The sequence below is a fragment of the Heloderma suspectum genome, chromosome 2 (genome assembly GCF_057233095.1).
Source record: "Heloderma suspectum isolate Gila_16-S chromosome 2, 16-S_ref, whole genome shotgun sequence".
NCBI lineage: Eukaryota > Metazoa > Chordata > Lepidosauria > Squamata > Helodermatidae > Heloderma > Heloderma suspectum.
Window position 1 is genome coordinate 97,446,208 of NC_139459.1, and position 17,127 is coordinate 97,463,334.

Genomic DNA, 17,127 nt, shown 5'->3' on the forward strand with positions numbered 1-17,127 from the left:
GGATGGCAACAAAGGAGAGAGTCTTCTTGGTGGAAGCCCCTTTATGGTGGAGTGATCTCCCCCCTGAGGTCCACCTGGTGCCAACATTATCAAATTTTCAGTGTCAAGTTAAGACTGTCCTGTACTTCCAGACATTTGATGGCATATGATAGGATTTTAATGTCAGTTGTTTTATCAGGTATCAGTATCTTATTGTAACTGTTTCTAGCTGTTTTAAATTGTTTTTAAGTTTTGTGCGGTAAAGTTTGTTATTTTGTTTTTACTATGTAAGTTCTGTCAACCACCCAAACTGCTTTGGCTATTGGGCAGTCTGGAAATGAAATGAAATAAAAGTCATTTTATTTCCCTGGTGCATATTTAATCTCTGACCTCCCCACGCCCAAATATTCCTTAGCTCAATTTTGATTCTGGTCACTAACAATTTGTAAGAAATCAAATAGAGACACACTTGTAAAACCAAGCACTCCTGTTTGATTTCTTGCAAGTTGGGAGGGATCAGGCAAGGCGTGCTTAACATGTGTCTTGAGCAGGCTGTGAGCAAAACCCACTTCATTCACATCTGGAGCAGCCACCTTCACCCTTTGCCATCTCCAGATGGTGTGTGTGTGTGTGTGTGTGTGTGTGTGTGTGTGTGTGAAGGCTTTGCCATATTAAAAGCAGATATCCTGATAACGGTTGTAGCATAGCTGTTTTCCCTGGCATACTAGTGTTCTGTGTGCTAGGTTTGGGTGGTGAAGACCATTCAAACATGCAACCTCCTCACCAGTAGTCTGCAGTGATACAGTCCAGAAACTGTTTTAACGTGTGATCTGCTCTTTGCATAGATGAGCTGTAATACAGAGAGTTCAGATGTCTCTCATATCCTTTGTTCTAGTCTACAACAGCTCTGGAAAACGTGCTTATTTTAACCCTGCAAAAACCTGAATAGATACGACCTTGTGGCCTTTATTGTTAACACTGTAAAACAATGGTTAGATAGAGACAGTATCAAGAATTGCTAGTTGGAAGGACATTCACATTGGTTGTTTATTGATAGGTAGGCAGAGTATACTTCGAGGCATGTTGGTAGGTTTCTATTCTTGAGCTCAAGGAATTGGAAAAAGACTAGCTCCTATATTTGGAATATTTTTTCCAAACCTGTGAAATTCTACCTTGAACCAGCTCAGGCAGACATATATCTCTGGTCAATTAGATATTTTCTTTTTATGCTGTGTAGGTTTTCTATCTACATTCATTACAAACTGAACTGTATTTAAATGCAAATGTACATGGGGATAATCTAGCCTGGAAATTACTTATCATTGAACATTTACTATGTTTAAGGAGCTTGTTATGGCATGATATGATTTAACTATACAGAACAGAAAAGACAAGGTTCCCAGTAACAAACTCAAAATAAACACTCCAAGTGTAAGAAACTGAGAATGCTGCACTAGACCAGTGAATGTTTTGGGTTTTTTTACAGCATTTAGTACTTGATGGTACAGTTATGTTAAATAGTTTTTCAAAACAGCCATATCAATTATAGACAGTCAGTTTTCCAGACACAACAGTATCAGTTCTAACTGGCCATTAGTTTTACAAAAACACTTGTATCAGTTATATCTGGCAGTCTACGGACCCCTGGTGTGATTCCATTTCGACTATGAAAAGCTTTCCTCGGATTTTCCTGTAGACCTGACATGTTCTAATAACAATTGACAGAAACTGATAATGTTGAGAAATAGTTTCACTTTCCTGAACGACTGAATTCTTTCAGTGGTCTACTGGTCAGTAAAGGCAAAATAGCCCACCTAACCCATCGGTTAAGAGTAAGATAATCTAAAGGGAAAATAGTAGCATTTGTAATGTTAAATGTTTCCCCAAATTTTACTGACATACCCATATAAAAAAATTACAGTTAATTTTAACTTGATTTTTCCACCTCGCCCTTCGCAATGTCTAGATATTCCCATGACCAAGTGAATGCAACAGTATGTATACAGAAACGCTGTTCACAATTTAAAGGCACAGTACTCATCAAAGAAGGTTTACAGAAACACTAACAGATCAATCCGTTCATTTAAACCTGCCTGGGTTTTTCAGAGGGATCATCTCACTTTTAACCCATTAATTTAGTGGGCTGTTTTCTGTTTCTATCAATTGTTATTAGAATGTGTCATGTCTATAGGAGTACCTGAGGAAGACCTTTCATAGTCGAAATGTAATCACACCGGGGGTCTGTAGACTGCCAGATAGAACTGATATTGTTTTGTTTGAAAAATGGACTGTCTATAATTGATATGGCTATTTTGAAAAACTATTTAGGATAATTGTACCATCAAGTACTATACATTTGGTAAAAAAAAAAAAAAAATTACTGGTCTAGTGCAGAGTTGTCATGATATGACTTAAGACACATTTATCTTAATTCAAACTTGGGGAATGTATAATGCAAATATGGACTTTTTTCACATTGTCAAAAATAACTTTTGAGTTAAGAGCCTTTATGAAAATATCAACGCAAAGGGGAAAATAACTCACGCATCTAACTTTATCCCTTAGCACCACTACGAGCCTATGATATAGTATAATCCTGCTTTGCATCTGTTTGATCTTTTAATCTCTTAATTAAGAGATTTGATTAAACAATACTCTGTTGCTCTACTTTGTTCCTTCTTAAATATTTAACTGAATTGTGCATGTTCTAAGAGGACCTCTTAGCTTTGTTTAAAAACCAACCATCAATTTGCCTTGTCCATTTTCAGTTTTTTGTGTGTGTTCTTTCTTGTTAAGAAATAATTGCTTTCTGACATGTTTGTAGGTTTCTTGAAGTGTGAGAAATATCTTTTTAATGTATTGATAACAGCATTATTTGAGGCTGCCATTCCTGTATCAATATTTATTTATTACATTTATATCCCACCTTTTTTTACCTCTTTGAGGAACCGAAGGTGGCGTACATAATCCCCCTCCTCTCCATTTTAGCCTCACAACAACAACAACCCTGTGAGGTAGGTTGGGCTGAGAGTCTGTGACTGGCCCAAAGTCACCCAGTGAGCTTCCATGGCCGAGTGGGGACTAGAACCCAGGTCTCCTGGCTCCCAGTCCAGCATTCTAGCCAATACACCACACTGGCTCTCTTCATTAATATGAAGCTAATGTTAAGATTTTTGGTATCTCTTTATATAGTGTGATACAATGGAGACACCTATCTCATATACACATATTTTGGGCGATATACGTGCACAATTAAAATGACTGCTCTCAAACAAAAGAAGTATAAAGCCTTTACTGGCGCATGTTCCTACTGTGAACATCTGAATGATTGTTAACTGACATAATTTTGACCACATTCAGTCTAAGATCAATACTAAAACTTCAGCTGATTTCACTGGGATATCTGCATGTCAGATTGCATCCTTCAGTACAGGGGTATTATGCTTCTTTCAGCCCAAAAGCCAAATTCAATTTTGGAGAAGCCCTCGGGGGCCACATTTCAGTGGTGGGCAGGGCTGAAGGCAAAGGGGGCAGGACCAAAAATGCCGACATTTTAGCTTAAAATTTTCTCTACCAGTAACTATACCTTAGGAGAGACATGTCAACATTTTAGAATGGAGAAAAATGCACAAAAGCCAGGAAACCACCAAACAACTGGCAGTCGGGGGAAAGGGGGTGGGGCCAGGGGAAGGGGAAGGGGGTGGCTATCGGGGGAGCCCCAGCCAGCTGGATTGGAATCCCAAGCAGGGTGGATTTGGCCTGCGGGCCTGAGATTCAGCACTGCTGCTTTAGCAAGTTATTCTCCCTAACAAAGTGGTATCCAGAACAGAGAGGAACATAAAGCATTCAGATATTTTGCAGTGGGCAATTTAAAGGCTGTCCAACTGAAGAAATACTTTGCTGAGCAAAGGCAAAATTTTATTTATTTATTACATTTCTATACTTCTCAATAGCCAAGGCTCTCTGGGAGGTTCACAACAATTAATGAGTGAATGTCAGAGTGTAGCAAGAGGAATATGCTGCAGATTGTTGTGTATATAAATGATGAATGCGTGTGATGTGTGTGTATATTTTTAGATGTGCACATGAAATTGAAAACTTAATTTCTAAATTTTCAGATATGGATATATTAAAAAGCAATAATGCTAACATGTTAACCTAAGGTGTATTGTAGGTCTGAAAATTTCACTAGATTCCCCATTTGTTGTTGTTCAGTCGTTCAGTCGTGTCCGACTCTTCGTGACCCCATGGACCATAGCACGCCAGGCCTTCCTGTCCTGCGCACTCTCCCGGAGCATGCTCAAGTTCATATTCATTGCATCCGTGATGCTATCTAGCCATCTCATCCTCTGCCGTCCCCTTCTCCTTTTGCCTTCAGTCTTTCCCAGCATCAGGGTCTTTTCCAGAGAGTTTTCTCTTCGCATTAGGTGGCCAAAATATTTGAGCTTCAGCTTCAGTATCTGTCCTTCCAATAAGCACTCAGGGTTGATTTCCTTTAGTATGGACTGATTTGACCTCCTTGCAGTCCAGGGGACTCGTAAGAGTCTTCTCCAGCACCACAGTTCGAAAGCATCAATTCTTCGGCGCTCAGCCTTCCTTATAGTCCAGCTCTCACAGCCATACATTACTACTGGGAAAACCATAGCTTTGATTAGACGGACCTTTGTTGGCAAGTTGATGTCTCTGCTTCTTACTATGCTGTCTAGGTTTGCCATAGCTTTCCTCCCCAGGAGCAAGCGTCTTTTAATTTCATAGTTATGCATTAATGCAAGTTACAAGTATTTTGGGGACACTACATTACAATACTCAAAATAGGGTCAAATTACACTTTAATTAAATAGCATGCTGGCCCCTTGTTTTTTTACTCTAGTGTAGGTGTGCATGGCCCCAACTCAGATCCGGACCACAGAGCAGTGGCTGGGGAGAACTGAGCTTTCTCACACAAACACCCAGTTTGCTTCCTGAAATCCTGCCCCCACAAGGGGATTAAAAAAAGAAAATTGTGTCTAGGGGGGTGGGGGTTAACTGCCACAAGGAGGGATTTGGAGAAGCAAAGTAGGAGATTTAATCCTCCCCTCCAGTGTACTGTGGTCCCAGTAGAAATAAGGGCCGTGTACAGTTACACTAGAGTAAAACACAAAGAGAAACACATCTACATGGTATGTAAATAAAAGGGGAGAGCCAATAACTCCCATTTCTGGACTAGCTGGAGACTCAGGGAAGAGTTAAAAGGGTGGAGGACACCAACAAGCATCTGTTCAAGACTTAAAAGTGAGAGGATTACATTTGCCAAGTGGGAGATATTGTCCCACTGCCCTTTGGTGCACTTACTTTATTTGCATTTTTCCCCTTTTTCGGTATTTCTGAATTACGCAAATGGATTCCTCTGTTCTCTTACTATTATTTCTCCCCTGGTCCTTCACAACTGTGCAGAAATTATTCGATATGCAGTCTCGCCTTGTCAGTTTCCTTGTATGTAACCTGCTCCACCTCCATGCTCCCTTTGACAGTTGAAACATACAAGGAAATTGAGCAGGCAAAACTACACTACACAGCTGAATCTGCGCACTTGCGAAAGACCAACACCCTCCCCCAAATACAACCTCATTTGCACAATTCTGAGGCACAATGAGGCATTTTTTTTAAGGTGTTGAACAAAGTAAGTTCTCCGAAAAGGGGCATCAATCGGAGTGGGGAGGGGGCTGGGATGAGGAGATGAGATGGGTTTTACCACAAAGAAAACTGGGATATGTGTGGGGAGTGGGCTGGAGGATTGCGAGGGAAACAAGCCACACTGAGCTGCCACTTGCCTGATCATCTGTCAGGAGTAACATAGGTTAGCGAGCAAACGGCCAACCCATGATGGCTTATCCTCCAAGGTGGCTTAGCATTTCATGTGAACTGAGTCATAGTTTTACCCACAGTATAACTGAACCCATATGAATACATAGTTTGCCAAGTTACTGAAAATTACTTCTTATTTTCTCTAGGTTTGAGCCTATATCCTTGAGAAAAATATTGCATATTTATTTAATTTAAGCTACTTTTAGTCCGCTTACCATCCCAGGGTCTCTAAGTGGTTTACATAGAAACACATAAAATATAAAAACAGTATAAAACAATAAGTACCTAAAAACATGACAATAAAAGCAATAAAACAGAGTAGTGTCATGATCGATTAAAAGTCAGGGAAAGCCTGAGTGAACGAATGCATTTTCAAGAGGCATTTGAAGCTCGCTACATTTTCCGCCAGTCAAACCACACATCAGAGAGTATTTCAGAGGGTGAGTGCTACTACAAAGAAGGCCCATGTACATGCTGCTGCCTGACGACACACTGTTGGTCATGGGATGACCAGTAAGGCCTTCTTGGAAGATCTCTGGAATCAATTTGATGTAAATAGGAGAAGGCGGCCAGCTTGGTATCCTGATCCCAAGTTGTTTAGGGATTTGAATGTCAATAATAAAACATTGAACATGGCTCCATAGCTAATATTCGGCCACTGCAGTTCTTTTTACACAGGTGTACTATGTGTGTAGCTAGGTACTCCACTGAGCATCCTAGTTGTTGATTCTGCACTAGCTGCAGCTTCCAAACCAGGCATAAGGGCAGCCCCACATAGAGGGCATGAAAGTAGTCTAGCCGTGAGCTTACCAGTGAATGAGTCGTCATGGCTAGAATATTCCTATCTAGAAATGGACATAGTTGGTGCACCAACCAAAGTTGGTAATGGGCACTCCAGGCCATTGAGGTCACCTGGGCCTCCAGAGACAAGGAAAGTTCTAGGGGCACGCCCAAACTATAGGAAATATATACACTAGACAGATGATTTATAATGAAAAGTTGTAGTCATGTCTTTAATGAGCTTCCGCCACACATTAAAAACGTGGTTGTTCAGGCAGGCATTTGGGGTGGGTTAGGGTATTTTTAGAAATATGATGTTTTAATGTGAAATTTTATTGTTTTAAACTGTTGTATTGTTGTACATCGCCCAGAGTGGCTGGGTGACCAGCCAGATGGGCGATTAAGCAATGTAATAAATAAACAAACAAATAAATTTAGGATTTAAACATGTTTGTTTACATCCTTAATTTCTTGATGAATGTGACAAACTTTCAGTAAAGCTGAAAAAAACAACTTGAAAATATTCATGTGTACATTTATACCCTATATTTTGTCCCCCAAATGGGCCCTGAAGCCAGCCCAACTCTTTCCAAGGTTTTCTAAGCTATGCAACAGGCCTGTCACCTCAAGTCCTCCTGCCCCATTATTTATTTATTTATTTATTTAATTTCTATACCGCCCAATAGCCGAAGCTCTCTGGGCGGTTTATAACACATTATAAAAATGTGTTAATGTTTCTCCCATTCACATAGGAATAGATTAAGGCTGGATGTGTTTAATTTATACTATTTGAACACTAGATGGTACTATTATCCTCTGGACAGAAATATCTGGATTAGCCTCTGTTCAGACTAATATGGAGTTTAATTTAACTAAATATTGTATTCCTATTAATGTCTGTAAACAAGACTGCAAAATTTGGCCAAATGATTGCATTTTTTCTCTTTCTGCTATTTTCTAAATTAATGCAGGCTCATTTTTCCTTTACAATTTCACTCCAAATTATCTGTTAAATGTCATCATGAAAGATAGGACATCCAGGTAGTTAAATGCAAGGCAAATAGAGGTTCATGGTATGATGAGAATGTAATATATATGTTTGGTATGAAAACAAAACATAAAGGCTGCCAGATGTTACTATCTCAGCAGAGTATTAATAAAATTAGGACATCATTTTTCATGGCATAAGCTGAGAACAGTAATAGCAACCTACAGGTCTTCACAGAACAAATAGTTCTTCATTGTGATTCACAGTAATGGGATTTTGTGCTTGCACAGAGCCAACCTCAGAAAATTCTACAGCTTTAGTCAGGGACTTGGCACTCAGCCTCCCTTTCCTCAAGGAGAGGAATGCCCCAGGGACATGCCAAGTGCCTTCCCATTCAGTTTTCTTCTCACTGTTCTTGCAGCAACTTTGGGGGACGCCCTCTTATTGGGAAGCTTTTTTCTTCCCACCATGGCTCTACTCAGATTTTATTCTTTCTCCTTCAGTATTTCCTACTTGGAGATTTCTCTTGCTTTATTTTTTTTTACGTGTCACCTTCCATTGGAGTTGGGTTCTCTTGGACAGCACAGTGTACTTATGGCACAACAACCTTGTTCTGTTTTTTGTTTTTTAAATGCAGTTCCTACATTGGCCAGCTTCCTACCACCATTGGCCATGACTGCTGCCTCTTCCACTTGGATAAGGAACACAAAGGAGTGTTTTTCCAGTACTGCCTGAAATTTACCAACCAGGCTTGCTGTAATCAATCCTTCAGGGCCCATGCAATTGTGGGAGAGGTCTCTGGCACTCTCCTCCACAGGGCATGACTTTGATGGTTTTGAGACTAGTATCTTCAAGTTTAGTTTCAGGTTTGGGCTTTCTTCTGTTGCGTTGGGATTCTGCCCATCAACCCTGCATACTCTGAATCCCTCTCTGCTTTCCAGAACATTTGCAGCCACTTCCCCTCTGTAAATAAGGCCATCTGCCAATATCCCAGCCTTTTTGCACTGCAACTATGCAACAGAAATCTATGGTTTCTGATATAAGCCCATTTTTGAAGCTGTCTGCATTTCATGCCCAGTTTAGTTCTGGGATGACTGCATGTGTGGTATCACACCCTAGTATAAATTCAGCAATCTAAAATTTTTCTATGCATCACTTCACAATTATTGTATTTACCAATGACAAGCATCCAAATATGGAAAGAAAAGTAGTTTTTATGTACTATGCATAACATTGTGGGGTTTATATTTAAATGGGAAATAAAGGACCCAGTCGAGATGAACTCTAAGACTTAGAGATGAATATGTCCTTTAGATGTGAATGTGAGCATAAATAAGTAATGAAAGAAAGACATGGAAGAATAAGCAGAGTGTTTACTCTGATGAATAATTCCTTGTTCTTTGGCATTCACAGTGTGTATACCGTAGCTTGAAGCCAAGAGAATATTTCATTTTAATCTCAAGCAGTTTCTTTATTTTCATTGTTCTGGAGAATCAAAACAACATATTCCACCTCTACTTAAGTTTGGCATTCCTTGAAGTAGCAGTCTCTGCTGGCTACTGCCAGGCATATACTTAAAATATTCAGGAGAACAGCACATATTTTCTTTACATAAGGTATGATCACAAACCTTGTTGTTTTGAACTTCTGTATTCACACACCACCATATAACTTAGGTTTGGGGCCCTGCCTACCTTGTACTTGTCATCTAGGAATTTTATTTTACCTTTTATGGTAGTGTGTGCTTCAGTACTCAAAGCTAATGGAAGATCTGCTTTTAAACTGGAATGTTGAGTCTTAAGTTATTTTCACAGCTTATTACTTGGCATAATTCACAAAAATCAAGAATATCTACTATCTTGTAAGCCTATTCTCAGGGGGTAACTTATGGCATTTTCTTTGGAAGAATGATCACAAATTATACAAATAACATAATGTATTTCTGTGTCAGTGAGATATGAAGAAGACGTCGGCATTATAGAAGAGGCTTGGCTGAATGTTGAACCATTTGTGAAGAGTTCTGGAAAGAACACATGGCTTGTCCCCTACACTAAGCACCCAAGGGGCCATAATTTAAGTGGATGTTGTTATTATTGGTAAATGGTGTAACTGTTCCAGCAGGTCTTCAGGCTTATTCTAGAAAGAAATATTTTTGTTGCAGGAGGAGGGGCATAGTATGGATTCAAGCCTATGTTAAAGGTTTTATCTATGCTAAAGAAAAGGTTTTGTGGTATACTATTAAAAATGGACTTGGATGATGGTGGAATTGATTCTGAGAAAGACTGAAAGAACTATATGCAGGTGTGATCCAGCTTTTTGGAGCCTACATTCAAGGCTCATCGAACTGCCTAGTGTGGATGCCAATGATGCCATATTGTATTGAGTCTAGTATGTAGTGAGGATGCATTAGGGCTGATATTAACAATAGCCTTAGAGCAAGTTGATCATAAACTAGTTCCAACTTTTAATTTGGAAGAGCAGCAAAGTCTCTAGGGAAGAAATGAAGGATTAATTCGCACATGTATGGTTATCACTTGATGTCCCACCACTCATCTCTTGACATGACTTTGCCCAATTTAAATGTGTGAACTGTTGCTACTGACATGGCATGATGGTTCTTTATGTGAGGATGAATCTGTGATAGATTATTCACATGTGAGAATTTCTTGTTCCAACCATGCTTGTTACTACAATCAGCAAGTGATGAACATAGCTTTTTAAATTAGACAACCCTATTTTTTTAAATGGTACCTAGATTCAATTCATGCATCTAATGAAGTCCATAAAAGCTTATGCTATAATAAGTGTGTGAGTCGATGCCAAAAGACTCTGTATGTTTTTTGCTGCAACAGACTAACTACTCCTCTGGATATTAATACCTAGATATATCAAACTAGGTGCAAAAAACATTTATGGGTAAAGTCTAGTACCTAGTGATGGGTTTTTCCACACATTCTACAGAAGCAGTGAGACTGGAAGCATGAGTGACTTGTGAACCGTCTGTTTCCATTTCCAAGCCTTATGCAAAGGAGGAAATATGCATATCCTCCATGTGGTGATATTAATTTTGTCCACCTATCAAAAAAATTACAGCCTGTGAAAGTAAAGTATAATGTGGTATAATGATTTATGATATGGCATAAAACCATGCAGTTTATTAGACAGACAGACAGACTCACTCACTCACTCACTAGAAACCTTATGCTTTCTTCATGAGACAAAAAGGGATTTCTGGAAGTGCAGGTCACCTGTGCATCCTTTCTTGTCATTTCTGTGGAACACATGAAGCGTTGTGTCACTTTGCAGGGTGATACTTAAAAATGTGCCAAAGTTACAAGGTCTTTACTAAGACTAGAATCCAAAGACTCCCATTCTGCTACAACTAAAAGCAGGATGTTGGTTGTAGAATTGCTCCTTTAAGTGTTTCCTTTTATAAAAATTCAGTGGGCAGTTAATGCTCCCACTTAGAGCCTGACTTAGGGCCATGTTAGTATTGCAAATTTTCCCCTCCAAGTCAAATAGGCTAAAGATACCAACGATGTTTGCCTTGCCCTGTTCATCTCACAGGAACTATGTGCTTTGCAATTACCTTCCTGCACCTGATCCTCTGCTTATGACATACTTCAGTCTGTATCGTAGTGAAGAAGCTTTTTGGAAGAATAAGCCTGCATTAGTTTAGATGGCCATTTTGTCTCTTTCAGTTTTACAGTTCTATGCTATAGGGTAATTTTTGACTCTCAGGATTATGTGGCCTCTGTGTTTTTATTACAATCCTTAGATTACAGCATACACACAGACACACATTTATAATAAAAAGTTTCTATCTTTCATTGTTGGACAAATATGTTTGGAAATCTTTGCTGTCACAACTTAAAAGGAACTCTCGGTGTCGTGTAAGCTGCCTACTCTGGTCTTTATGAAAAACGACTGATACCAAATATATAGCATATGCATCCAGTTGAAAAATCATTGAGGCTCTTTAAAGAGGAGCCCATATACTTTCTCTTTAATTCCTTGTCACTTTCATTCCTTTTCCAGCATGGACTGAAGTTCAGCTTCTTTAAAGCTTTATTCAGACAATCCTTCAATCTTCAGTTTGGAGTATTCAAAACAAGCTGAAACCTCATGTGCTCCATCCCCTCTTTCTTGTGGCTTCCCTTTCAGTTTCTTGTTTAGTTTGCTGCCATCATAGTTTGCTGCCATGTTCAGATCAGCAAACTATGCTTAGCACTTGCCTTCCAAACCAGGATCAAAAACCATGGTTTGTAGATTCTTATTCTGGTTTGGAGAGAAGATGCTAAGTATAGCTGACTGATTCAGATATCGCAACAAACTATGGCTAGTGCTAAACAGGAAACCGAAAAGCAAGCCATGAGCAAGGGGAGGGGAGGATCATGCATGCGCTTTGCTCATTTCTAGTTGATGTTATGATTAAATCTAAGAGTTTATACCAAACAACATTTTCACGTGAACCTGATTGAAGGTGAAAAGTTTAATTTACAGACTATGCCATTTGGAGCATTTACTACAATTTCTGTTAGAGAGAGAGAGAGTGAGTGCGTATGTGTGTGTGTGTGTGTGTGTGATTCTCTCATGTAATTATATTTTTTTTCCTCTCCAGAATCGAATGGAGGAAAGCAAAGCGCTATTTAGGACAATTATCACATATCCCTGGTTCCAAAACTCTTCAGTAATTCTGTTCTTAAATAAGAAAGATCTTCTAGAGGAAAAAATAATGTATTCCCATCTAGTTGACTATTTCCCGGAGTATGATGGTAAGAGAGATCCTTTCATATGATTTTATACTGCAGAGCTGATAGCAAGAAGACAACATCACAGGGCTGACAGGAAGAGAATAGGATTAACTATTTGTCTGTCTCTGTCTTCAGATATGCCAGCGCAAAGTATTTACATTACCATACAGAACAAGGAGCATTATCCAACTGTGTTATTCCACTAGCGCAAATGATTTTGTGCTAGCGGAAACTACGTTCCAAATTATGCTGAAGAGGAGAATCCAACTAAAATTACATTTGCTCAAGTTAATTGGTTGCATAAGCAACCGCTTGCGCAACAGAAAGATTCAGTGGAGCTTCTATAGCTCTATTTGAGTTTCCAGAATGACACCATTTGATACTACCTATTGCTTCCAATTAAATAGTGCATTCAGTTTACTTAACTAGCTGTTGATAATGACAGATGATGGTTTGGTAATTAGAGAAACAACCCCTGAATTACCTCTGCTGTATGTCTTTCATTCATCTGGATAAGATTTAGGATGGAAGATTTAGGATGGAAGCAAGCATGATTCATTTGAGTGAAGGACGTTGTGGAACAGTGCTGAAAGCTCTGGCTGTTCACAGAAACAAATTTTAGGAAGGTTATGGTTTTTAATACCTTTGTAGTTTTTCCCAGTCTGATGTGATTAACGTAGTCGAATGTATCAAATTCAGATACTACAAGGAGAGACCTGCACAATCTTGCTGAAAGGAATGTTTCAGTATTTACGCATAAATACTCACTGTGTTTGCACCCCAATCCCACTCTCTCATTGGAGACACTGCGGATCTTCCCTCACATTAAGAAGTACAGAGAAATTGTACAACTACTGAACATTTCTACAGGAACTGGACTGAATAGAAACTCTTTTTATTTTATCTCCCCCACTTCCTATGCTCATTCTCTCTCCCCACACTTGGAAAGTCCACAGATCTTCTCTCCTCTGCTCCCCACTCCAGTAGCTGCAGTGGCATGGTGAGCATACCCTTTCTTCTCCCAGTGTGAGCAGGAAGAGGAGGTTTGGTAGGCAAAGGACTTGCTCTGTTACCTTCTTTAGAGATGAGAGTATTTAGAACCACTTGTCTTCGTATTTGCTCATTCCTCTTCCACCCCACTCCTCTTGTTTGCTAACGGTGCAGTAGGTGATATAAGCCCTATCCTTCCAGCTGAAGGCAATGTCTGGGAAATTCTTGCTTGTGAGCAATTTCTGAAAAATCCCACAATTTATTTTTGAAAGGGCCTGTCTTGGTCAGACACGTACAAGATTACACATCAAGTGATGTATAGAAATGGTTTGTTGGAGGGGTGGTGTATTAAAAACATTCTCTGAAACCATTTCTTTTCCTATTTGGTACACAGAGATCATTACATAACGAAGATAACAGCCATATACTTAGTTGGCTTAAGTTAAGCTAACCTTACTTTTTCCTGGTAATAACAGGACCTCAGCGGGATGCACAAGCAGCAAGGGAATTCATCTTGAAGATGTTTGTCGACCTGAATCCAGAGAGTGAAAAAATTATCTATTCCCACTTCACGTGTGCCACAGACACGGAGAATATCCGCTTCGTCTTTGCTGCTGTCAAGGACACTATCCTACAGTTAAACCTGAAGGAGTACAACTTGGTCTAACTGTGCCTCTTAGCTCTCCACCCCCCTACCCCTTACGGGCAATTGAAGATATTGAAGAGGGACTGTATTATCTGTGAAAACGATCTGCATAATACTAATTTATTGCTGGCCTGGACTCTGTTAATGTTCACAGAGTTTATAGTAAATATTATGATTTTATTTAAACTTTACAGAGGAAAAACAAAAGATGCTGAACTACATTCGCAGCATATTTCCTCATTTTTTAAGTCAAAACCTTGTGACTCAATGTGTTTTAAATTCTCAGTTGTGCACTCACAAAGGATAGGGGCATGGATTGATTGGGGGGGGGGTTACTGAAGCAAAATCAAGTTGGTGTCTCCCTCCTCTTGTTGTCTCTGTCTTTTTAATTTTTTTAAGGTACAATGGCCTTTCCCCCAAGTTTCATTTCTTGGTTTTCCTCTATAGTAATCTGGTCAGGAAAAATCTATCACTAGAATCTAAGCCATCAATTGTTCTGATTTTTCAGTAACTGCCTTTTTGAAGGATCAAACGTATTGATACTCTTATTTCTTAATTTTTGGCAGAGAGGTCAAATACGTCTGCTTTTTGGTACTGTCTTTGCACTGAAGGCTGAGAGTGTTGTTCAGTGGAAACATTAATTGTAGCAGTGTTACGGATTTTACCTTTTATTGTACCCTGGAAACTCAGCAAACTGCGCAGAACACAGCAACAAACTACTAAGACACAAAAGGAATTCATGAAGTAGGATAGCTTTTTGTTTTTTAATTGCCACGTGCCATTATATTTTTTCTCTTCCAGAGTTGTTCCTTCTTTCTTTTTCCCTAATCACAGATGCCAAACAGATGTCATGGACAATACAATAGCCCAGAACTTCTTCTTTTTTTAATTAGACCATCTAGATTTCTCATAACAATTGCAGTTCTATTTTACTGTCTACAGTTTCATGTTGCCAAATTTGGCTCTTTTAAAAATATATATAAAAGCATTAAGTTTGAAATGTAAGATACTGATTAAAATGCCAAGTTAACTGATTGGGAATCTATTCCAGACAACTGCCAAATGTTTAAGCAGCTAGATTTCAGCTTCTATGTTCCCTCTTTGTATTAGAAAGCATTCCATTCTCAATGCCAAAAAAAAAAAAAAAAAGCAGTGTGAGTGAAAATGTTATTTGGTGCTACATATACACATGCATATGGTCTGTTAATTCGAAGGCAGTTTTACACTTATCTAAGGTGGCATAGCATTGCACAGTGGGGGGGATCTTTCTTAATGCACCTTTAATTGAAAAATACAAAATTAAAAATAAAACATCCTTGGTATGGTTACTTAATTAATAGATTTGGGAATTTCTAAATGGAAGCCTTTCATAGAGTTTTTACGATATATCAAATGGCTGAATAAACCATATTAGAAGACTAAGGCTGCAGTCCTGTGCACATTTACCTGGGGTTAAGTCCCAACTCAGCTGGAATTTCTTCTTGAGTAGACATGCATAGGATAGGTATATCAATTTGTAATAATAAAATCAAACAACAACAAGACTGCACATGCCTTGATGAGCGTCCCTTTTATTACATCTTGGGTTGAAAGCTAATTTTGTTAGGTTTTGTTTAAAACAATCCTGTAAATAAGATTGCTGTCAAGTTGCAGAGTTGTGTGTATGAGGAGTAGGGGGGTCACATGTGAAACTGGACTAACTTTTCTAAAATGCCATGTCTCCTAAAATGCACTTAAGTCGAAATGATTGCTCCAGAGCAGTTGTTTTGGCAGAAGAGACAGTGAGAACAGCTTATTAGTTTAGTACCAAAGTTTTAACTGTGGGTCCAATCTACCAAGCATTAATCTCAGTGGCACTGGTGCAGGATTCCCATTATAATAAGCATGGTTGATACCACGGCTGTACTTGGTAAATAGCTGTCAATAAATACTAATGAAATATCATTCACCCTTAACCCTTTCTATTAAAATTAATGAAATGTCGGGCTGCTTTTGTTCCCTTATGAAAATTCTTGTAATTTTTAAAATGGTTGTAGGTATAGTGCAATTATGAATGCTATAATCATTGTACATTATATATATATATATATATATATATATATATATATATATATATATGGCAGCATCCATATTGGTTTTGTAATCCTTAATTTTGGCAGATTGAATGTGCTGTATTGATATGTATCTATGTAATTGTAATGTATGTCTTACAGATAATTCACAATTTAAATAATGTTATTTTATTTACTTTTTTAAGAGAGAAGAATGTAAAATTTTGTCAGTTTATTTCTGACTAGGGTTTTTGTTTGTTTGTTTGTTTTTTACAAAAGGAATTATAGTGCAGAGCGGTACTAGCATCATGCTGTGTAAAATCATTTGCACAACCCTGAGTAGGAGTGGACTGAAAACAAACAGACACACACACGCACACGTCATTGACGTTTCAATTCAAGTTTTCAGGGGGTTTCACACAGAGGTAGAACACACTTTGTTGGAATTATGTGCTGCATTACATTGTTCTTTGGCAAATGAAAAGGTTAGTTTTCCTCTCTCATCTTTTTATGAGGATGGCCTCACAAATTATTTTGTTTTGGTCTTTTACCACCAGGTGATGTTCTGGTGTAATGTTAAAGGTGAGCTCCATGTGGCATCCAGTCTTGTGAATGAGTTCAACACATTTCTGACTGGTCAGAAACCATGCAACTGGAAAGCTTACTATTTTTTAAGCCTTGCCTTTGGCGGGGCGGGGCAGGATGTATGTTGAACCCATTCACAAGAGGGGGCCGCATAGATCTCCATATGTAACAATGTGACAGTAAAGAATTGCTTTGAGTTGGAAAGACTGTTGTTTTGGATCCACTCTTGTGCCACTTCACACATGCCAATTTTCCTACATGAAAATCACCTAAATGTAGGGGGGGGGGAAACAGATATACCACAAATACACTGTTACGTGTGCCTATATTTGTATGTGTACATGTGAAAGGAAGTTGAGATACAAAACATTGTTCTGTGCAAAAGGGACCATATAAGATGGTTTTAGTGGCAGTCTTAATCCATTACACAAACAAACTCATTATGTGGAATTTGCCACTTCCTTGAATATGTCATACTCCAAAATTTATTTTATCAGTTCCACTTCAACC

The 17,127-nt window shown here is 38.7% G+C and overlaps 1 protein-coding gene across 2 annotated transcripts in view; it reads left to right on the plus strand.

Annotated features, from left to right (window-relative positions):
• Nucleotides 1-15,964, plus strand: part of LOC146352519 (guanine nucleotide-binding protein G(q) subunit alpha) — a 122,801-nt gene extending 106,837 nt beyond the window's left edge. For both annotated transcript variants that reach the window (XM_084834251.1, XM_084834252.1), the window contains exons 6-7: nt 12,213-12,366; nt 13,812-15,964. In XM_084834251.1, coding sequence (XP_084690377.1) covers nt 12,213-12,366; nt 13,812-14,002 — 345 coding nt within the window. In that variant the 3' untranslated portion in view covers nt 14,003-15,964. The remainder of the gene's footprint in view (nt 1-12,212; nt 12,367-13,811) is intronic.
• Nucleotides 15,965-17,127: the final 1,163 nt, after the last annotated feature.